The sequence below is a fragment of the Salmo salar genome, chromosome 04 (genome assembly GCF_965601325.2).
Source record: "Salmo salar chromosome 04, fSalSal1, whole genome shotgun sequence".
Taxonomy (NCBI): domain Eukaryota; kingdom Metazoa; phylum Chordata; class Actinopteri; order Salmoniformes; family Salmonidae; genus Salmo; species Salmo salar.
The window spans coordinates 57274983-57298477 of NC_138294.1; the positions used below are offsets into that span (position 1 = coordinate 57274983).

The window sequence follows — 23495 nt, forward strand, 5'->3', positions numbered from 1 at the left end:
TCTGAATACTTTCCCGAATGCACTGTGTGTAGGGCCCCCTGGCGGTGAACAGAATTGGTATTATGACATACAATAAAGTATAAACATGTCATATATACACTGAACAAAAATATAAAACGCAATATGTAAAGTGTTATTCCCATGTTTCCTGAGGTGAAATTAAAGATCCCAGAAATGTTCCATACGCACAAAAAGCTTCTCTCTCAAATTATGTGCACACATTTGTTTACATCCCTGTTATTGAGCATTTCTCCTTTGCGAAGACAAGCCATCCACCTTATCCAGGTGTGGTATATCAAGAAGTAGATTAAACAGCATGATCCTTAATTACACAGATGCACCTTGTCCTGGGGACAATAAAAGGCCACTAAGATGTGCAGTTGTCACACAACACGCCACAGACATTTCAAGTTTTGAGGGAGCCTGCAATTGGCATGCTGACTGCAGGAATGTCCACCAGCGCTGTTGCCAGAGAATTTAATATTCATTTCTCTTCCATAAGCTGTTTTAGAGAATTTGGCAGTATGTCCAACCGGCCTCACAACCGCAGACCATGTGTAAAAATGCCAGCCCAGGACCTCCATCCGGCTTCTGCACTTGCAGGATCGTCGAGATACCAGCCATCCAGACAGCTGATGAAACTGAGGAGTATTTCTGTCTGTAATAAAGCCCTTTTGTGGCAAAAAACGAATTCTGATTGACTGGGCCTGGCTCCCCAGAATGTGGACCTGGCTCCCAAGTGGGTGGGCCTATGCCCAGGCCCACCTATGGCCGTGCCCCTGCACAGTCATGTGAAATCCATAGATTAGGGCCTAATTAATTTATTTCAATTGTCTGATTTCCTTATATGAACTATAACTCCGTAAAATCGTTGAAATTGTTGCATGTTGCATTTATATTTTTGTTCAGTATAAATACCTAGGTAGTACATGTTACTGGGTTTGCTATAATAAAGTACTCAACTGACAATTCATATTAACCCAAAATGTTATTTATTGGTTTCTTCGGGATAACTTCCAATATAACATTTGAGTAAATACCTGGTCTCTTCTGTACTGTAAAATAAAGTGCTACTGAGTCCCTTTGAACTGTAAAGAATGTCCTTAATACAAAAACCAAACATTCCTATGTAGCCATTCAACAGTCAATGTGAAGAGGAGATATGAATACAAGTGTATGGATTTGATCTAATGAAAAGATATTGTTACTAATGATACTATAACAAGACTGTCACATCTTTAATGCTTCCCGAAAGCAAATTAAGTTCCAGGTTATATAGTCACATCACAAGATTGAAAACATGTCAGATGTCAATGAAGGTAAGGTGTGTTGATTGTTTCTGTCAAAAAACATCACGCAGGTCTGCCTGTTCAGAATCCTTGAGGTTATTTCAAGTCAGGTTCCTACTTAAAAATAGACATGGAATAGAAGAGATATGTAATCATATTGCATCAACCACCCTGACTTTAACTCCAGAAGACCAAGTCAAAACAACGATTTCTTATAGCATACCTTTAAAACTAGTGTCCCTCTATAAAACATGGTAATACTCACTTGATCTTTAAAAAAAACAAAACACCGTTAAAGAATCCACACTAAACAAAAGAGAAAGACTACTCTGTATTCACAAATTACTCTCAAAAATTACTCTTAAATATAAAAACAGGCAAAACTAAAATATAAAAAACAAATGGAGAAAAAAATGTATTCCTTTTATCAAGGGATGGTTGGGGGTCTAGGATGTCAGGGGTAAGGAGTTGTCTCTGGCACCTATACACTCAAACAGTGCTGCTGGACAGTAAGTCCTTCAGTGAAATTCAAGGCTTGTCCTTTTCGGATTCTGCATCATCCTTCATCTTCTGTTCCTGCATGCGGGTCCGAGTGGAGCCTGAAAACAAACAGAGACAACCTTGAGTTTCATGGCATACATACAGAACAACAGACTGTTAACAGAAAGATAGACTTTGCTTTTATCTACCTCAAGTGCTGTAGTCTATTGGATTATAATGTTTGAGGTATGGTAAAAGAAAAATAGAACTGATAATATATGAAACGAAGGATGATGAAAGCAGAATTCAGGTAAAGCCAGAAACAAACGTACCTATCTCTGCAAGTTTCTGTATCAGTCTCGAATCTTCAGCAGGTTTGCTGTGAGGAGAGCAAGATGAGATCAGCAACTTATTTCAACCATGCCTCACCTCTGCATGAACACAACATTCTGCAGCCTAGTATAACCAAAATTAAAAGGTACCGTCATTTCCGGACTATTAAGTGCACCTGAATATAAGCCGCACCCACTGAATTAAAAAATATATATTATTTTGAACATAAATAAGCCGCACATGTCTATAAGCCGCAGGTGCCTACCGGTACATTGAAACAAATGAACTTTACACAGGCTTTAACGAAACACAGCTTGTAACAAAAATAAATAGGCTTTAACGAAACACGGCTTGAAACAAAAATAAATAGGCTTTAACAAAACACGGCTTGTAACAAAAATAAATAGGCTTTAACGAAACACAGCTTGTAACAAAAATAAATAGGCTTTAACGAAACACGGCTTGAAACAAAAATAAATAGGCTTTAACGAAACACGAGTCAATTCCTCACGCTGCTGTTTCCAACGTCTTATCATCGACTCATTAAGACCAAGCTCCCGTGCAGCAGCTCTATTTCCTTTACCAACAGCCAGATCAATCGCCTTCAACTTGAAAGCTGCATCATATGCATTTCTCCGTGTCTTTGCCATGATGAGGGTGACAAAATGACTACCGTATTTGAGAGCGCTCGATTTAATCTAAACAGTAAACAAAAAAGTTGTTTGACCTTAACCCGTTCGGCAATTTCATTGGTCTAATGAAAGCTTCATGCCGCCAAAAAACTGAGCACGTCACAGAATGTGTTTTTTTGGAGAGAAAAAATATTTGAAAGCGGGAAAAATCCATATATTAGCCGCGTCATTGTTTAAGCCGCGAGGTTCAAAGCGTGGGAAAAAAAGTTGCGGCTTATAGTCCGGAATTTACGGTAGGTATCTCCTACCTCTCATCAGCTTCATCCTGTCCTTCTACATCAAAGCGCAACCTCTTCAGGGGCTTGGGGGCGGAGCTCATATCCAAACTCCTCTTCAAGGACCTATCACTGCTGTTCACCATCGCATTGATCTTCTGGAACTTATCAGAGGTCTGCAGAGGAAACAAGACAGAACATCATTTTAGTGCACTGGACACAATGCCCATTTCAGGAAATAATATTTTTCACTATGTTGATGAAAATGATCACTTACTCCAAACGATTCACCGATCGATACCAGGATTCTGTGGAGAACAAAACACAGGGGGAAAAATAAAAAGATAATGATTCATATCATTACAGAATTCTTTTTTAAATTTTTTTACATTTACTAATTGATAACGCAAAATTTTTACAGACATAACAAAATAGGAGAAAAATGCACATAACATTTGCTAATATCTTTGCCAGTTTGGAACTGAAACATCCAGATAATGAGATGTGCCTCAGCTATAAAATCGGTTCATCACTAAGCGCATACAAAACAAGGTCCTCCCATTGAATCAGCCTGGTTCATGGGTGGTAGGGTACTGGCCTGGTACGTGGGGTCATGACTGGAGACATGCGTGTTGGGCTCTTCATGGGAGAGATATAGACGTTGTTGCTGCCAGGCACTCTCAGGGGGGAGTTGGGGAACTTGTAGGGGCTGCGGGGGATGTGTGGAATGGGAGACAGTGTGGGGGGCTGGGGGAGAGAGACCGGAGGGAGTGTGTCAGTAGAGAATACTAGAACATGACGTAGGCAAGCATTTTGAACCTGCGTGTGAGAGATCAGAACCATGTGAAGTACGTTACAGTGCCACATGGGGAAGCTGACTGTCTCACCCTGGGAGAGGCATACTGCAGGATGTTCGTCTTCAGTTTCTGCATGAACACCAGGTTGTAGAAGACGATGATGGAGTCATACTGGCCCTCCCGGATTAACACGTGCTTAAATGTCTGCAAGAAAGACAGGGAGATGAAATGTTCTGCATCTGTGGTAATCCTTCCTCTCATCTGACTTAATAAAGCATGCCACAGCCATATGCAGCAAGTCCTTTTCAGTCCCTCCTGTCTACACTACAGCTCCACAGCAGGAGTAGATTGTTCGTACCCCTGTGTACTCACCTCTTGGTTGGTGTTGGGCATGTTCTTGTAAGCAGTGACGATGGTCTTGAAACGCAAGTCCACGTTCTTCACCTTGCATATGGCGTACATGGCCGACATCATCAACTGTTTGGGGATAAAAAGCCACAGGTGTCAAAGTTGTACATGATCATGTATAGTGTTTTGATCGCATGTCCAAATTGCATCAGAGTACGTGTGTGAACACAGCACAGTACCTGGTCCAGGTGGCGGTCTCTCATCAGTTCATACTCATTCTGCAGTGTGTGCTGGAACAGAGTCCACATTATTGGCTCCAGCTCAGGGTGAGAGGTCAAAAGTTGTGTGTACAGCATCTTCAGCCTCATGTAGGCCAGCCGGTACACTACAGGAAGAACACAGAGAACGAGTTAGAAACCGGGTTACAAAGACAGACAACCAGTCATACACAAACAACAACCCACAGACAACGACTGTAGACCAACTACCATCTATTGAAATCTTACGTTTTTTGTAGAAGAGGCTGAGAGAGTTGGACTTGGGGTGCCTAGGGGTCTGATGGGTCGCCAGGGCAGAGGGCTGAGAGGAGGGTGGGGCTGTAGATTCAGGGGCCGGCAGGGTACGACTACTAGGCCGCACAGGGGAAAGATACCTGCCAGGGGAAAAACAATATTAGAAAAACAATAGTACAAGCATAACAGTGAGATGGATCAGTGAAGCACATTTATTTATTAAACTATGTTCTAAAAAAAGGTTAAATGGTCAATATCCTGGAGAGAACTTCACAGGTTTTCAACCTAACCTCTGACCAGTCTTTCCCAAAGCCCAGGGCTTTGATATCGGTTACAGTTGGTCAGTGTTCATGTGGCCAGACAAGCCCATTATCCTTCACCCTGTTCACTTCACCCAGTCACAGACTTAACATTCCACAACGACTTAGTTTATGCTTTGTCAGGGTTCCGCAAAACAACTTTGTTAAGATGCATGTTGTTGCTAAATGCAGTTACAAGAGGACAAGGCTGAAAGAGTACAGTGCTTTTTGTGAGCATTCAAGTGCAAGAGCATACCAATCCAGCTCTTTAACCTCAAATTGGTGGTTATCAATCCGTTGGGCAGAATTACAACACTTGCGTGCCTTCCCAAGCCTGAAAGGGATGCCATTTGAAAAACAAAACAACATTTACTACTCATATCTCTGGCACTCATCCATGCTCAACAGCTTGACCAGATCTTACTCCAGCTTTGGAACATAAACATTGTAACAAAACAACGGTCAACGAAAGGTTGTGAGTGTATGACCCAATTAGGGTTGGGCAATATTACGATAGCATCGTCTATTGATGATGATTGACATACATCGTCGATGATGACATTGAGAAATGACAAACTGTACCAATTTCTGTGTTCATGCAAGCGACTGATTGAATGAATCTTCACTTATCAGTATCTGCAATTTGGCAGTAAGCCCAGACCTTGTTTTGAGAACAAAAGCTATCAGTTTCAAGGTCTCAACATAGAGAGGAGAAGCCTCGTGAGGTATTGGTCAATCACATGAATGAAGCAAACGTTAACCAATTATGAATAAGCTAAATCATGCAAATTTGACTTATTTGCAGTATAAGGGAACGGGACCGCCCCGTTCGAGACTCTGACAGACGTTCACTATGGTGCATTAAGTTTGTTGGAACCTCTCCAGCGGGCTGACAAACAATTATTAATTTAAGATTGACTTAGCTGTTGTGGAAATTCTTACACAGGAACATTCTTTCTCACAATGAATCTAAGTTCCATCTCAAGAAGTTGTTTGAATTAGAGGTATACCGATTATGATTTTTCAACGCCAATACCGATTATTGGAGGACCAAAAAAAAGCCGATACCGATTAATTGGCCGAGATAGATACATAAAAAAATATATAAATAAAAGTGTTCATTCAGTATTGTTGTAATTGTCATTATTACAAATAATAATATTACAAATAATGACAATTACAACAATACTGAATGAACACTTATTTTAACTTATTATAATGCATAAATAAAATCTATTTAGTCTCAGATAAATAATGAAACATGCTCAATTTGGTTTAAATAATGCAAAAACAAGGTGTTGGAGAAGAAAGTAAAAGTGCAGTATGTGCCATGTAAAAAAGCTAACGTTTAAGTTCCTTGCTCAGAACATGAGAACATATGAAAGCTGGAGGTTCAATATTCCCAGTTAAGAAGTTTTAGGTTGTAGTTATGACGCGTCGACCATTTCTCTCTATACCATTTGTATTTCATATACCTTTGACTATTGGATGTTCTAATAGGCACTTTAGTATTGCCAGCCTAATCTCAGGAGTTGATAGGCTTGAAGTCATAAACAGCGCTGTGCCTCAAGCATTGCTAAGAGCTGCTGGCAAACGCAGTAAAGTTTGAATGAATGCTTACGAGCCTGCTGCTGCCTACCACCGCTCAGTCAGACTGCTCTACCAAATCATAGACTTAATTATAATAAAACACACAGAAATACGAGCCTTAGGTTATTAATATGGTCAAATCCGGAAACTATAATTTTGAAAAACAAAACGTTTATTCTTTCAGTGAAATAAGGAACCGTTCCGTATTTTAAATCGAACGGGTGGCATCCCTAAGTCTAAATATTGCTGTTACATATCACAACCTTCAATGTCATAATTATGTACAATTCTGGCAAATTAGTTTGCAACGAGCCAGGCTGCCCAAACTGTTGCATATACCCCGACTCTGCGTGCAATGAACGCAAGAGAAGTGACACAATTTCCCTAGTTAATATTGCCTGCTAACATGAATTTCTTTTAACTAAATATTCAGGTTTAAAAATATATACTTCTGTGTATTGATTTTAAGAAAGGCATTGATGTTTATGGTTAGGAACATTTGTGCAACGATTGTGCTTTTGTTAAATCATCACCCGTTTTGCGAAGTAGGCTGTGATTCGATGATTAATTAAACAGGCACCGCATTGATTATATGCAACGCAGGACAAGCTAGTTAACCCAGTAATGTTGTCAACCACGTGTAGTTAACTAGTGATTATGTGAAGATTTATTGTTTTTTATATAAGTTTAATGCTAGCTAGCAACTTACCTTGGCTCCTTGCTGCACTCACGTAACAGGTGGTCAGCCTGCCACGCAGTTTCCTTGTGGATTGCAATGTAAATCTGTCATAATTCGCATCCAAAAAAGCCGATTACCGATTGTTATGAAAACTTGAAATCGGCTGACCTCTAGTTTGAATAGCCTAAAAACGTAACGTAGCCATGGGACTAGGGCTGACCCCAATTATTCGACTGGTCGATTGTTTGGTCAATAGGCTGTTGGTCGACCAAGATTTGTTTTAATCGAGCATTACCGAAAATATATTTTATGGGACAAGAGAGACCCATCTCATTCACGGCCATCTCAGTGAACTAATCCATTGATGAGGCAGAGACCAATCTATTGCAGAGTCTGCGGGGATGGCACAGTCCAAGGGAGTGTGGCTGCACAATGCATGTCTCCCTCCAGAATGCACTCTCTCCCACCAATTTGTGCACATTCATTGTTTCATAACTTCATTGTGTGAATTGTTTGCGTTTGATTTAATGCTAATTCGTAATCTACAATGTGTTTGGTTACGGTAATGTCTGTTAATGCATTCAATATATTATATTATTCCTTTTAGCGTTCTCATTGTCAGAGGGAGTGGACACGTTTGCAGAGCACACAACCTATGCTACACCTGCGAGAAACAAGTTTTGGTTTATTTCATTATTTTTACGAGTTTGGTCAATTTAGTCATTGTATTTTGTTTGGAGCGCTCCTGTCAATGATGAGTAAGGACGTGCACCTGATTATGCATAGAAGTAGACCTATAGGCTACCTGGTCTGCGCACAAATGTAGGCAAATAAATGTGTCCATTTGGGGATCTGATGGGATTTCTGATTGGCTTAATGCACAATCACTAATGAGCTGTGGAGCTTCTCAAAGTAATGTTTTCTTCACCTCAAACAGCAAGCAAAGTCTGTTTTTACAACCATTGAGAATTTTTTTATTTCACCTTTATTTAACCAGGTAGGCTAGTTGAGAACAAGATACAAGATAAAGCAAAGCGACACAAAGAGTTACACATGGAATAAACAAACGTACACTCAATAACACAATAGAAAAAATCTATATACAGGGTGTGCAAATGAGGTAAGATAAGGGAGGTAAGGCAATAAATAGGCCGTAGTGGCGAAGTAATTGACAATTTAGCAATTAAAACACTGGAGTGAGATGTGCAGAAGGCGAGATACTGGGGTGCAAAAGAGCAACAACAACAAAAAATAACATGGGATGAGGTAGTTGGATGGGCTATTTATAGATGGGCTATTTACAGGTGCAGTGATCTGTGAGCTGCTCTGACAGCTGGTGCTTAAAGCTAGTGAGGGAGATATGAGTCTCCAGCTTCAGTGATTTCTGCAATTCGTTCCAGTCATTGGCAGCAGAGAACTGGAAGGAAAGGCGGCCAAATGAGGAATTGGCTTTGAGGGTGACCAGTGAAATATACCTGCTGGAGCGCGTGCTACGGGTGGGTGCTGCTATGGTGACCAGTGAGCTGAGATAAGGCGGGGCTTTACCTAGCAGAGACTTGTAGATAACCTGTAGCCAGTGGGTTTGGTGACGAATATGATGCGAGGGCCAGCCATCAAGAGCATACAGGTCACAGTGGTGGGTAGTATATGGGGCATTGGTGACAAAACGGATGGCACTGTGATGGACCGCATCCAATTTGCTGAGTAGAGTGTTGGAGGTTATTTTGTAAAAGACATCGCCGAAGATCGGTAGGATAGTCAGTTTTACGAGGGTATGTTTGGCAGCATGAGTGAAAGATGCTTTGTTGCGAAATAGGAAGCTGATTCTAGATTTAATTTTGGAATCGAGATGCTTAATTTGAGTCTGTAAGGAGAGTTTACAGTCTAGCCAGACACCCAGGTATTTGTAATTGTCCACATATTCTAAGTCAGAACCATCCAGAGTAGTGATGCTGGACGGGTGGACGGGCGGGCAGGTGCGGGCAGCGATCAGTTGAAGAGCATGCATTTAGTTTTACTTGCATTTAAGAGCAGTTGGAGGCCACGGAAGGAGTGTTGTATGGCGTTGAAGCTCGTTTGGAGGTTAGTTAACAGAGTGTGCAAAGAAGGGCCAGAAGTATACAGAATGGTGTTGTCTGCGTAGAGGTGGATCAGAATAACCAGCAGCAAGAGCGACATCATTGATGTATACAGAGAAAAGAGTCGGCCCAAGAATTGAACCCTGTGGCACACCCATAGAGACTGCCAGAGGTCCGGACAACAGGCCCTCCGATTTGACACACTGAACTCTATCTGAGAAGTAGTTGGTGAACCAGGCGAGTCAGTCATTTGAGAAACCAAGAATGACAATAGCTCCTCAATGTTTCTGGAAAATCTTTCCTTTCGATAACCAATGTAATGCTCAGAGCTAGTGGAAACATAACATAGGCCTACTTGATTAATTCTTATCCCTTGAGCAAATAGCCTACAGCGCTGTCGGTCCCGAGCTCACTGGCACAGGAAACTGAGGGCTCAGTTAATAGTTGATACAATGTTTCAAGTTTCTTGCAGACAGGCCATGCGTAGCCAATCGGATTTATAGAATTATTTTCTTCTTTTAAATCAGGATATTTTTTTTTACCTGCAGGCTGCAATGTTTTTATTTCTTGGCTTTATAGGCTATTTGTACATAGTTGGAAATAGATAGATTAACCAAATAAAATTGATTGAGATACAAAGACATTATTATAAATGTGCATATGAAAACCATAACTGGCACACATCTCGGTAGAAATGGTAAGATAAATTGGCATTCCACATGAGAAAATTTACCGACTCCTTGTGTAGCCTATTACCGGCAACTTCAGGAGAGTAATGGCAGAATCTACAAAAGCCAGTAGGAGTGGGAAGAGAATGGTTGGGACAGCTTCAGTTCTCACTCTTCTGGTTATCTTGATCTCTGGCTCCCTCTTGAGTCATTTGTGTCTTATTTCATCAAACAGTGGGCTTAAACCATCAGGCAAGCTCAATGCATATATAGTTGATTTTATTTAAAAACACATAGGGTGTGTCTATATATGGAAAATATGTTTTAATTTACAGTAAAATAACTTTTCCACGCAGATTTTTTTTATACATACATACATACATACATACATACATACATACAGTGGGGGGGGGAAGTATTTGATCCCCTGCTGATTTTGGACGTTTGCCCACTTACAAAGAAATGATCAGTCTATAATTTTAATAGTAGGTTTATTTGAACAGTGAGAGACAGAATAACAACAAAAAAATCCAGAAAAACGCATGTCAAAAATATTATAAAATGATTTGCATTTTAATGGAGGGAAATAAGTATTTGACCCCTCTGCAAAACATGACTTAGTACTTGGTGGCAAAACCCTTGTTGGCAATCACAGAGGTCAGACGTTTCTTGTAGTTGGCCACCAGGTTTGCACACATCTCAGGAGGGATTTTGTCCCATACCTCTTTGCAGATCTTCTCCAAGTCAGGTTTCGAGTAAGGTTGAGGCTGACGTTTGGCAACTCAAACCTTCAGCTCCCTCCACAGATTTTCTATGGGATTAAGGTCTGGAGACTGGCTAGGCCACTCCAGGACATTAATGTGCTTCTTCGTGAGCCACTCCTTTGTTGCCTTGGCCGTGCTTTTTGGGTCATTGTCATGCTGGAATACCCATCCACGACCCATTTTCAATGCCCTGGCTGAGGGAAGGAGGTTCTCACCCAAGATTTGACGGTACATGGCCCCGTCCATCGTCCCTTTGATGCGGTGAAGTTGTCCTGCCCCCTTAGCAGAAAAACACCCCCAAAGCATAATGTTTCCACCTCCATGTTTGACGGTGGAGATGGTGTTCTTGGGGTCATAGGCAGCATTCCTCCTCCTCCAAACACGGCGAGTTGAGTTGATGTCAAAGAGCTCCATTTTGGTCTCATCTGACCACAACACTTTTACCAGTTGTCCTCTGAGTCATTCAGATGTTCATTGGCAAACTTCAGATGGGCATGTATATGTATTCTTGAGCAGGGGGACCTTGCGGGCGCTGCAGGATTTCAGTCCTTCACGGCGTAGTGTGTTACCAATTGTTTTCTTGGTGACTATGGTCCCAGCTGCCTTGAGATCATTGACAAGATCCTCCCGTGTAGTTCTGGGCTGATTCCTCACCGTTCTCATGATCATTGCAACTCCACGAGGTGAGATCTTGCATGGAGCCCCAGGCCGAGGGATATTGACAGTTCTTTTGCGTTTCTTCCATTTGCGAATAATCGCACCAAATGTTGTCACCTTCTCACCAAGCTGCTTGGCGATGGTCTTGTAGCCCATTCCAGCCTTGTGTAGGTCTACAATCTTGTTCCTGACATCCTTGGAGAGCTATTTGGTCTTGGCCATGGTGGAGCGTTTGGAATCTGATTGATTGATTGCTTCTGTGGACAGGCGTCTTTTTTACAGGTAACAAGCTGCGGTTAGGAGCACTCCCTTTAAGAGTGTGCTCCTAATCTCAGCTCGTTACCTGTATAAGACACCTGGGATCCAGAAATCTTTCTGATTGAGAGGGGGTCAAATACTTATTTCCCTCATTAAAATGCAAATCATTTTATAACATTTCTGACATGCATTTTTCTGGATATTTTTGTTATTCTGTCTCTCACTGTTCAAATAAACCTACCATTAAAATTATAGACTGATCCTTTCTTTGTCAGTGGGCAAATGTACAAAATCAGCAGGGGATCAAATACTTTTTTATCCAGCAGTTCCCTATGCTGGGTAGTGAATATCAAAGCAAACACTCACCCATGAGCACCACGGAGCCTTCAAAAGAACTCCGGGACAAAGTTGTGGAAAGGCAGATCAGGGGTTGGGTATAAAAATATTTCAAAAGGCCTTAAATTAAGAAGTGGAAGGTGTATGGCACCACCAAGACCCTGCCGTCTGTCAAAACTGGATGACCAAGCAAGTAGGAGACTGATCAGAGAGGCTACCAAGAGTCCAATGGCAACTTTGAAAGAGAGACAGGCTTTTATTGCCAAGACTGGTCAAAATGTGCATGTGATAATATCCCAAGCACTCCACCAAATCTGGCATGTATGGTAGGGTGGAAAGAAGGAAGCCATTACACAAGAAAGCCCACCTTGAATGCAGTTTGAATTATGCAAAGCAACACTGGAGCTTCTGTAGCCATGTGTCAAAAAGTTGTGTGGTCTGATGAAACTAAAATTGAACTTTTTGTCCTAAATGCAAAGCGTTACATTTGGCGCAATCCCAACACATCACCCAAAGAACCCGATCCCTACCGTGAAGCATGATGGTGGCAGTATCATGTTATGGGGATGTTTCTCATCATCTTATCAGAATAGAAGGGAAAATGAATGGAGCAATTTACAGAAAGGTCCTTGAGGAAAACCTGCTACCCTCTGCAAGAAAGCTGAAACGGGGACAGAAGTTCACCTTCCTGCATGACAACAATGTCTGGGGTGTAGACTTTTTATAGGCTCTGTAAACTACATATTAACAGTCAGTCTCCCCAGACATCATCATATTTCACAATGGGGACCGTGAATAAGGTGTCAGATGAGTGTCAGATGAGGGTGGGGACTTACAGGTCAGCTGCAGTGTGGTTGTGCTGTAGGGGCTGGTTGAGGGTGGCAGGGGGCTCTGCCTGCTCCACTGGACCCTCCTCACGGGTCCGTTTCAGCAGCTCAAACAGTGGCGAGTCCTGGGGAGAAACACACGGAACAGCATTCATTAGACTGGCACTACAGCATTTCACACATGCACCGAAGCACTACACAAACACAACACCAAGTAATACCAATTTCATGGAACTTGTTCCTAAAGCTTATAATGTCATAATCAACACAATGTACCTAAATGTTATTACATTATACCTTCATTATTGGCAATGTATTACATTATAAATGCAAAAGTTATTACATTATCAGCAGCTATTACATTATTGGCATTTTATAACATCAGTTGCTACAGGGTTAACATCCCGTCCTCATGCCACTGGTGATATTGGTTTTGACCTTTGGAACATGGACACTCCCTAAGCCTCTATGTATTAGATCTTATCAGACACACGTAATATTCAATTCAACTATATTCATACCTGTACAAAAGGGTGGGTGTGTTTATGAAAGCAGGCCTACATGGTTATTTACGTTAAGACTTCACCAGGAACTCCACAGCAAACACTTTGTTGTTCCCTGTGCTATATGCAACATAAAGGCAGACAAACTTCCTGTGGCTGTTTGTCAAGCTGCATTTTGGGTCAAGACCAAAGGTATGACATTTATTGAACACTCACATGCACGCCCACACTTGCACACAAATAAGAAGCATACAGCACAGCTCTGTATCGAGTCAGTGAAGCCGCACCTAGTCCCCTGCCTCATCTCGTTAGTCTGCAGGCTGAGGCTTGCCATCAATGGAACCTTCCCCTTCCTGTTGTTCTGAGGCAGCTGCTTCGGTGACGCCACTGACTCGAAAACAGCTCAAGAAAGTACACTGGGCTCTGGGGCTGACAGGAGAGTATGACTTAACTGATTCCTTTCACCAAGCAGAGCCAAATGAAGACATGCTCTGTTTGGGGGTAGGATAGCTCTTAGATATAACAAAATAAAGACAAAATAATACCCTACTTACATTTCATTGCTTGATATATGTGATATTTTCATGAGATCCTGACAGAATGCTAAGGGCACAAAAAACAAGCTAACACATATCTAGAGTTACTTCAGCCTGGGGATATAAAGGGTTAAAGATTACATTTTCAAAACAAACATCAAGCCGAGAGAACGAGAAAGAGGGAGAGAAAGTGAGTGAGAAAGACTGTAGGTGAAGGTGCCTACATTGCTAAAGCTGTCAGATGTGGGCCGGCCTCGGAGGCGTGGTGGCCTACTCCTCCCAGTGTGTAAGCAAGCAGTCGGTTAAGCTTCAGTCTAAAGGTAGAGCTTCAGAACAGAAGAGTGACTCCACTGAACTTAAGGCTGCATCACTGGTGGACAGGCAGGCTGCAGCAGAGCCGCTGTCAGTTTCCAAGTGTAGGGTCAGTAGGAACACCATGCCCCCAAGGGCTGCAGCAGGAAGAGACTGGAAGAGGGCTGCCAGAGGCAAAGCAGGAGGCCGGGAGAGAGGGAGGGACCCAGAGGGGCAGCAGAAAGCCTCTCAGCTCACAGACCCGAGGAGAGGCACATGACTCACCCCTCTTTCACTGGAGCAAGGAACACCACTGACTCTGGAGCGAGAGAAGAAACTCTCCAGACTCAGAAAAGACAACCTCAAGGCTGTTCACAAGAAGACCACAGGACATAAAAACAGACCTGGGATCTGACAATTACTTTAACTAGATACATCTTACTCCTGCCAATGGATTAACTGAGAGGACTTATCTTTTTGGATACTAGCACAGGTATTGACGGAGTTACTTGCTGTTCTTTTTAAAACGCTGGGCTTTCTGGAAAAGCAAGTTGACGGTGGTATTTGCATGAGAGCACCTTATTATGCTTAAAAACCATTGTAAAGAATGAAAGTGATGGTGTACTTTTATGCTTGGGGATGAGGCTAAAGCTTACCTGGAAATTACATAGATAACATCAACGGATGTGTACCCCTGAAAATAAGGAAACTTATTTTGTACTCTATTCTTTGGAATTATCTTGTACAAGTGATCGCTGCTTTCCACAGAAACTTTCCCATTTTTGTATTGACATTCATCAACACTCCCATCGTCCAAACCCTACACCACTCCTCCCGAAAGATGTATAACAGCACTCTAGAGACTGATGGCATCAGTTCTCTGGGCTTGAGCCAAAACAACATGAGCTGCATTAAGAGTGATGGCTTCAAGTACACCATGTACACCTCAGTATTCAGCCTGGTCTTCATAGTCGGGTTGCTCTTCAACATGGTCGCAGTCTACATCTTTGCCTGCACCCTGAAGCTGCGCAACGAGACCACCACCTACATGATGAACCTGGTGGTGTCCGACCTGCTCTTCGTCCTCACCCTACCCTTCAGGATCTTCTACTTCATCAACAGAGACTGGCCGTTCGGCAGGGTGCTCTGCCAGCTCTCTGTCTCCCTCTTCTACACCAACATGTACGGCAGCATCCTCTTCCTCACCTGCATCAGCGTGGACCGCTTCCTGGCCATCGTCTACCCATTCCGATCACAGGCGCTGCGGACAAAACGGAACGCCAAGCTTGCCTGCTGTGCCGTGTGGGTGTTGGTGCTGTCTGGCAGCCTGCCGACGGGCTTCCTCCTGGACACCACCTCGCTCAGAAACGAAAACTCCAATTCCTCCGTCAACTACTGCTTCGAGAACTTCTCCAACAAGCAGTGGCAGTCCAGTCTGTCCAAGGTGGTGGTCTTTATTGAGACAGTGGGATTCCTGATTCCGTTGTTACTCAACGTCTTCTGCTCGGTCTCGGTCCTCCAAACACTGCGCCAGCCCCAGGCCATCAGCCGAGGCGGCCAGCTCAACAAGACGAAGATCCTGAGGATGATCGTGGTTCATCTCCTCATTTTCTGCTTCTGCTTCATCCCTTATAATGTTAACCTGGTGTTCTATGCCCTGGTCCGCACCAAGCTCCTGAAAGGCTGCATTGTGGAGTCAGTGGTGAGGACCATCTACCCTATCACCCTCTGCATTGCGGTCACCAACTGCTGTTTCGACCCAGTCATCTACTACTTTACATCTGAGACCATCCAGAACTCCATCAAACGGAAGTCGATGACAGTTCGCAACAATAGGATGTCAGTGGGGCTTCAGACGGACACGCTGAAGAGCCAGAGCACCATGCAGAACAACCTGACGACTCTGAGAGAAAAAGTATTTCACAATGAATCCACTGTGTGACGTCACCACCCGAAGGTGCCACTTTGATGAGGCATCAATATTTCAGATGACTCAATTGTTGGTGCAACACACCCAGATGATCTAAAGCAAAAGATGGGAGATCGGTGGTCTGGAGTGGATTCTATAAGAACCTTGGCATCACAGGAAGCAAGTGCAGTTGCATTAAGGGTACCCACTAAGTCCACTGACTCAGCTCTGAGTGTTGTCGTGTTAAGGGCAATTCCACGGTAACAGTGACACTAACCAGGTTTCCATTCAATTGGCGAAAGATTTATGCAAATATTCGAAACATCTGCACAAATAAAATATGCGCATTTTCCCACCAGTGGTGCGTTTCCACCAAACGAACTGGTGGATAGATAGATATCTCTGTATTGCCATACTGCACACAAAATGTAATTTCTCTTAATATTCATGAACTGAATAAAAATCTAAAAAGTTCAAAGTGTTTCCATCGCATTTTCAACTCTACCGATAGTGGTCACAAAAACTGTTGTGTTAAATAGCAAATGTGTCTACTCTGGTCTTGGCAGTTGCGCTCCAGCCAACAGCTCACAGAAAGTGTGGTTAGGCTGTGCGGTTAGGCTGTCTATATGAGATTATTCTGGATAAGAGCGAGAATATTGTTGTAATAACGGCAGTCAAGCAACAGTCATCATGTCACCAGAATAAGAGCTGCGATATTTACTGGAAAGAAGCGTGAAGATCAGGGTACACTTTCACCACACTGAAGTTAATCATTTATTTCATCTGTAGCATAATAAAACTGCATGGTTTCCTGAGTCCTAGTGGGAGGACCACACACACACACCATATTATAGCGACTCCAAGTTTACTTCGATATGGTTATTATATCAACATTTGCGCTTGAAGGCATTTCCACTGCCATTTCTCGTATAATTAGTTTTACAGACAGAAAAAGATCACCACGTCGAATGAACAAATTATTATTAATATAAATAGTTTTTATTATTCATATTAATATATATATATATATATATATATATATATTTTTTTTTTAAATAAAATCGGCAGAATGACGAGACACACACACACACACACACACACACACACAGTCCGTCATTCTGTTACCAAACTTTGTATCTGCACGGTTCTTCAAGTAAATGTGTTTTTGTAAAATGTTCAGTGGAAATTGTTAAAAGTAGTCCTTGTGCATAGAGTTGTATGGTTTGTTTAACTTGACAATCGTTGGTTTTTGTTTGACAAACATTTGAAAGTGAAAAATATGAGTCTCAATGTCCCTCTGTTACCATGGAATTGCCCTTAAGTATTGCATCAATAGCGATGTTTGCTGTCAGGATTGTCCTACATGATACAGGTCTGGGGGGGCCCCTGGAGTGTGGTGCTACAGATTTACAAAACAAAAAGTGTGAACATTTACCCACAACACACTTTGTGACTTGTCAAACAGTGACTGAGGTGTGTAAATGTGGCTCTATTGAAAGACTTTATACAAGGCAGTGGTCAGTATTTTCCCTGCAACTTTAAGTACAGAATATTGTATAAACTAAAATAATGAAATAGCACTTTGGAGAGCAACACATTTTAGTTGCCGCCCCCCCCCCAACAGTGATTGTGACACCAATAAAAAAAGAATGAAAGCAAACAAGTCCTCATCTATTTTGTTGAGTCACCAGAAGTGAACAGACGGTGGTAAATATGTATGATATTACCCAGGTTTACCTTTGCACGCCATATATTGATTTGTGGGTAATAAACAGAGTGAGATATTTAGGGCATTTTACAAAGACATGTGGTTATCAGTCCTTCAGGTTTATGATACCACCTCACTAGCGTAGCGATAACGTTCTCCCTTGCTCATATTAATCATACAACTGAAAAACTAAATAGCTAGTGCACACAGAAACCACCTCACACCATTGCCAAGCATGACAAAGAACGTCTGGCTAGCTAATGACAACTGAGTTAAGAAGGATTTGTTTGCTGTTGATACAGTTCATCATGCATGTGTTGAATCATTGTTTAATTAAGTTGGAGTGTCACACCATAACTAAATCTCGCCTTCGAGACCATAACATTGAGTTCAGGGGGTGAAACAAAAACAAACTGAGTAAGAAAGTAGATTTAAGTCTGATCTAATGGGTTGCTGGGTGGCTATTTTACAACAACAAATTGAAATAATGTACATTTGAGAAAACCAAAGAGAATAAGGCAATGAACACATTCTGGCCCTGTTGAGCAACATAGAATAGCTAGACTACCACAGCCAAGGGCTGCTACCTGAAGAAAACTGTACTTCGACAGCATCAGCCATGAGGGAAATGTGAGAAACATCTGGGCTCTGTTATACAGCCAGAAAACAGAGGTATGTGAAACCTGTGAAACTGACTAACTATGCCAGTGGTAGGTGGCCAAAATGTACCAAAGTCAACCAAAGTGAATACAACAATTATTCAACACTCAATGATTATGGAAAAGAAAAACAGCTCAATGCTGTATTTTAGGGCATCAACATCTTATTCATATACTGAACAAAGATATAAAAACGCAACATGCAACAATTTTAGATTTACAGTTCATAAGGAAATCAATCAATAAGACCCTAATCTGTGGATTTCACATGACTAGGCAGGCGCACAGTCATGGGTGGGCCTGGGAGGGCATAGGCCCACCAACTTGGGAGCCAGGGACACCCACTGGGGAGCCAGGCCCAGCCAATCAGAATTAGTTTTTCGCCACAAAAGGGCATTATCACAGACAGAAACACTCTGTTTCATCAGCTGTCTGGGTGGCTGGTCTCTAGACGATCCCTCAGGTGAAGAAGCCGGATGTGGAGGTCCCGAGCTGGCGTGGTTTCATGTAGTCTGCGGTTGTGAGGCCGGTTGGACGTACTTCCATATTCCCTAAAACGACGGTGGAGGCAGCTTATGGTAGAGAAATTAAGATTCAATTCTCTGGCAACAGCTCTGGTGGACATTCCTGCAATCAGCAAGCCAATTGCATTCTTCCTCAACTTGAAACATCTGTGGCGTTGTGTGACAAAACTGCACCTTTTAGAGTGTCATTCTATTCTCCCCAGCACAAGGTGCACCTGTGTAATGATCATGCTGTTTAATCAGCTTCTTGATATGCCACAACTGTCAGGTGGACGGATTATCTTGGCAAAGGAGAAATACTCACTAACAGGGATGTAAATAAATTTGTGCACAAAATTTGAGAGAAATAAGCTTTTCTGGGATATTTTATTTCAGCTCATGAAACATGGGAATAACACTTTACATGTTGTGATTATATTTTTGATCAGTATAGATTGGGTTTTAACTGGGTAGTTCTGTTCAAGAATTTTTTACCAAATTGTGGAAAAAGTGAAGGGGTCTGAATACTTTCCGAATGCCCTGATATGGGTTTCTTAAACACTTTGTAAGGGGGGGGGGAGCCTTAGTGAAACGCAAACTCCATACAGGGCATTCGGAAAGTATTCAGACCCCTTCACTTTTTCCACATTTTGTTACATTACAGCCTTAATCTAAAATGAATTACATTTGTTTTTTTTTAACCCTCAAATCTACAGCCAACAATGACAAAGCAAAAACAGGTTTAGAACTTTTTGCAAAAAACTGAAATATCACATTTACATAAGTATTCAGACCCTTTACGCAGTACTTTGCTGAAGCACCTTTGACAGCGATTACAGCCTCAAGTCTTCTTGGGTATGACGCTACAAGCTTGGCACACCTGTATTTGGGGAGTCTCTCCCATTCTTCTCTGCAGATCCTCTCAAGCTCTGTCAGGTTGGATGGGGAGCGTCGCTAAACAGCTATTTTCAAGTCTCTCCAGAGATGTTCGATCGGATTCAAGTCCATGCTCTGGCTGGGCCACTGAAGGACATTGAGACTTGTCCCGAAGCCACTCCTGCGTTGTCTTGGCTGTGTGCTTAGGGTTGTTGTCCTGTTGGAAGGTGAACCTTCGCCCCAGTCGGAGGTCCTGAGCGCTCTGGAGCAGGTTTTCATCAAGGAGCTCTGTACTTTGCGTCATTCATCCTACCCTCAATCCTCACTAGTTTCCCAGTCCCTGCCTCTGAAAAACATCCCCACAGCATGATGCTGTCACCACCATGCTTTTCCCTTAGGGATGGTGCCAGGTTTCTTCCAGATGTGACGCTTGGCATTCAGGCCAAAGAGCTGAATCTTGGTTTCATCAGACCAGAGAATCTTGTTTCTCATGGTCTGAGAGTCCTTTGGGTGCCTTTTTGCGAACTCCAAGCAGGCTGTCATATGCCTTTTAATGAGTGGCTTCCGTCTGGCCACTTTACCATAAAGGCCTAATTGGTTGAGTGCTGCACAGATGGTTGTCCTTCTGGAAGGTTCCCCCATCTCCACAGAGGAACTCTGTCAGAGTGACAGAGTGACAGTCGGGTTCTTGGTCACCTCCCTAACCAAGACCCTTCTCCCCCGATTGCTCAGTTTGGCCAGGCGGCCTGCTCTACGAAGAGTCTTGGTGATTCCAAACTTCTTCCATTTAAGAATGATGGAGGCCACTGTGTTCTTGGGGACCTTCAATGCTGGAGAAGTGTGTTGGTACCCTTCCCCAGATCTGTGCATCGACACAATCCTGTCTCGGAGCTCTACGGACAATTCCGTCGACCTCATGGCTTGATTTTTGCTCTGACATGCACTATCAACTGTGGGACCTTATATAGACAGGTGTGTGCCTTTCCAAATCATGTCCAATCAATTGAATTTACCACAGGTGGACTCCAATAAAGTTGTAGAAACATCAAGAATGATCAATGAAAACACCTGAGCTCAATTTCGAGTCCCATAGCAAAGGGTCTGAATACTTATGCAATCAAGTTATTTCTGGGTTTTTTTTTTTTTACTTTGCGCTTTGTCATTATGGGGTAATGTGTGTAGAGTTAAGAGGATTTTTTTCTTCATTTAATCCATTTTAGAATAAGGCTATAACGTAACAAAATGTGCAAAAAAGTGAAGGGGTCTGAATACCTTCCGAATGAAACGGTAATACCAGTGCACTCATGTAGGAGAGTGCACTTTTAGTAAAACACAAAGGACCAGTGGTGTATTGGAGGCTATACGCAGGTATAAACACTTTTTGTTATGGGCATTGCATATACTCACTTAATCCCCACTGATACACATCAAAGTAGTGTAGTGGAGGTATACGACTTACCAATTATGTAGTACATTAAAGAAATCATGCACAAAGTAACCTACACAATCGTCAAGTGCATGAAATATATTCATGTGTGCCGCACACGGCCTCGTTTCTGCGGAATATCATCTGCAGGCAGCAAGAGCGCTCAACTGGTTTTGGCATGGAGCAGCTCACAGAAGAATGACATTGGTAGCTAGTGGGGTAGTTATGAAAGACGTTTCAACGTACGATATTTACCAGTAATTGCAAACTAAGGCAAAAATGGGTATGCAAACCAGGTATTGAAAAAGTTTAGTCCTAAATCTTGGTTAGTAGGGTATTTGTGATGTCCAATTCAGTCACCATGCCTGGTTTGCATCAGAAGCGTAGGCATGGGTGGGCACGGGCCCACCCACTGGGGAGCCAGGCCCACCCAACCAGATTTGGCAAAAATAATATAAACTCTTCCCAGACCTCCAAAATGTTATCCTGGTGTAGTTTAAGCATTGTTGTGGACTTTGGAGAAGAAAAAAAAGTGAAAAATATAGGATTTTTCACACAGGGTGCTTTCCTTCACCGGGGAGGCTGTTTGGGAAATTGTGGGGGAAATGTTTGTATACCCATTTCTCCAGGCACCACTGCATAGGGCTGATGGAAAGACAGCAGTCACACACAGCATGATGTTAAAGGATAAGCAGTCCATTCACTCTGCCACTAGGTCCCAATCACAAGAATACAAACACAACCATTAGGCTAAGCATTTCCTAATCTAAATGTACAACTAATTACAATCATGGTCTTGCATAGGACTCACATTTTTTCTGGTCTCGGTTTTTACTGACCCCTCGTCCCCCTCCCGGTCTTGAAATCGGTCTCGAACACAACACTGGCATGGTACGTTTACCAACATATCTTATAGTAAAGCCAGTGTTGTGTTGAGTCCAAATCAAGGCTAAGACCGGAGGGGGGCGTCCGAGTCAAGACCGAGAGGGGGACAAGGGGTCCGAGGCAAAGTCAAGACCAGAAAATTGTGAGTCCAATACAAGACCATGATTGTAATGTTGTCAAATCTACACCACAATAGTTCAAAATGTCCAGTATTTCTGTGTTCATATTTCAGAACAACATATGGATTCTTTAGACATTCATAGTGAGAAAATGCTGCTGAGGAAAAATAGAACCACTCTACACATTATTACTAACCCAAACATGCATTCAGAGAACGGCTAAGGATTTATAAAATACTAATTATATTACTTTCAATGATGTTCTGATTTAATATCTTGTTGTTGGATTAAGGATTAACACTGAAGAGAAAAAAGATCCAATAAGGATTTTTCTTCGGTGGTCTCTGGGGGGCTAAATCAGCCATTGGCTAGGCAATCAGAAGCTAGATAGAAGGCATCTGCCATTCAACAGTATTAGGGCAGAATTTTGGAGTGACAGTGGAATCAACCAATCACATTGACTTGTAATGGGTGGGACAGTTTTTACAAAAACATAAGGAAACTTCTGCCTTCTTGAAGGCCAACAGGTCTCCGGCAAAAGCGAGCAGTAGTTCTCCCACAGTCTAGCTAGCTAGCTTTTGTTGTAGGCTAGTTTGCAGCGGCTGCAGCAGGTGTTATCGAAGAGGATGTTGTTCCTAATTTGTTAGCGTCACCCTTTACAAGAATAACTTAATCACCTGGTGAGTGGAACCGTGTTTTTATTGCTGCTCACTTGCTGTTAACTCTCTTTGAAAATGATTTGTGTGTAACATCGCTGCATTTAAAACTTTAGTTCACTGGTTACTTTGTGTGCTGAATGTGATTTTATTTTTGCAATGGGAAGTATTCGCTGCAATGGTTGTAATAGCCTGATGGTTGTGTTTTTGGTTTCTTATGATTAGGATCTACTGGCTTTTTATGTCTGAGTGAATGAGCTGCTTTTCCTTTAACATCATGCTGTGTGTGACTGAGGGCTTTCTACAAAAAGTGCACTCTCCTACATGGAGTGCGCTGGTATTACAATCGCTTTCACACACATCCTTTGACATGTCACTGTTGTTGCTTTTCGTGATAGTGATGGCTTTAGGCTACCATAGGTTGTGTAAGTAGTGTGGTTGTGGGTAGCATTATGCATGTGGGGGCCATCTCTGAGTGGCAGCCCGAAGCTCGGCTCAGCCTCAGGTAGGTTTGATTCAGTTGGGCACATTAAGTGATGCTATGTTTCTGTACTTTTTTGCGATTTTGGTACACGTTCCCCCCACTGAAGGTCTAATAGCCA

At 42.4% G+C, this 23495-nt stretch overlaps 2 protein-coding genes across 4 annotated transcripts in view; one reads left to right on the forward strand and one right to left on the reverse strand.

The window, feature by feature from the left end:
* Positions 1–975: 975 nt before the first annotated feature.
* The window catches only part of rb1 (retinoblastoma 1), a 37826-nt gene continuing 15306 nt past the window's right edge, over positions 976–23495 (reverse strand). For 2 of the 3 annotated variants that reach the window (XM_014196605.3, NM_001173615.1), the window contains 10 exon segments: positions 12832–12947; positions 4661–4806; positions 4394–4539; positions 4179–4283; positions 3897–4010; positions 3608–3756; positions 3287–3317; positions 3043–3185; positions 2102–2148; positions 976–1888 (listed from right to left, as the gene is read on the reverse strand). In XM_014196605.3, coding sequence (XP_014052080.1) covers positions 1818–1888; positions 2102–2148; positions 3043–3185; positions 3287–3317; positions 3608–3756; positions 3897–4010; positions 4179–4283; positions 4394–4539; positions 4661–4806; positions 12832–12947 — 1068 coding nt within the window. In that variant the 3' untranslated portion in view covers positions 976–1817. 3 annotated transcript variants of the gene reach the window in all.
* Positions 14171–16539, forward strand: LOC106603392 (lysophosphatidic acid receptor 6). The gene has a single exon (XM_014197020.3). It carries the CDS (start codon positions 14994–14996, stop codon positions 16092–16094), a length of 1101 nt encoding a protein of 366 aa, XP_014052495.1. The 5' UTR covers positions 14171–14993; the 3' UTR covers positions 16095–16539.

What these genes read in the sequence shown, in the direction of transcription:
- LOC106603392 (XM_014197020.3), top strand. Translation starts at nt 14,994, where the DNA reads ATGTATAACAGCACTCTAGAGACTGATGGCATCAGTTCTCTGGGCTTG.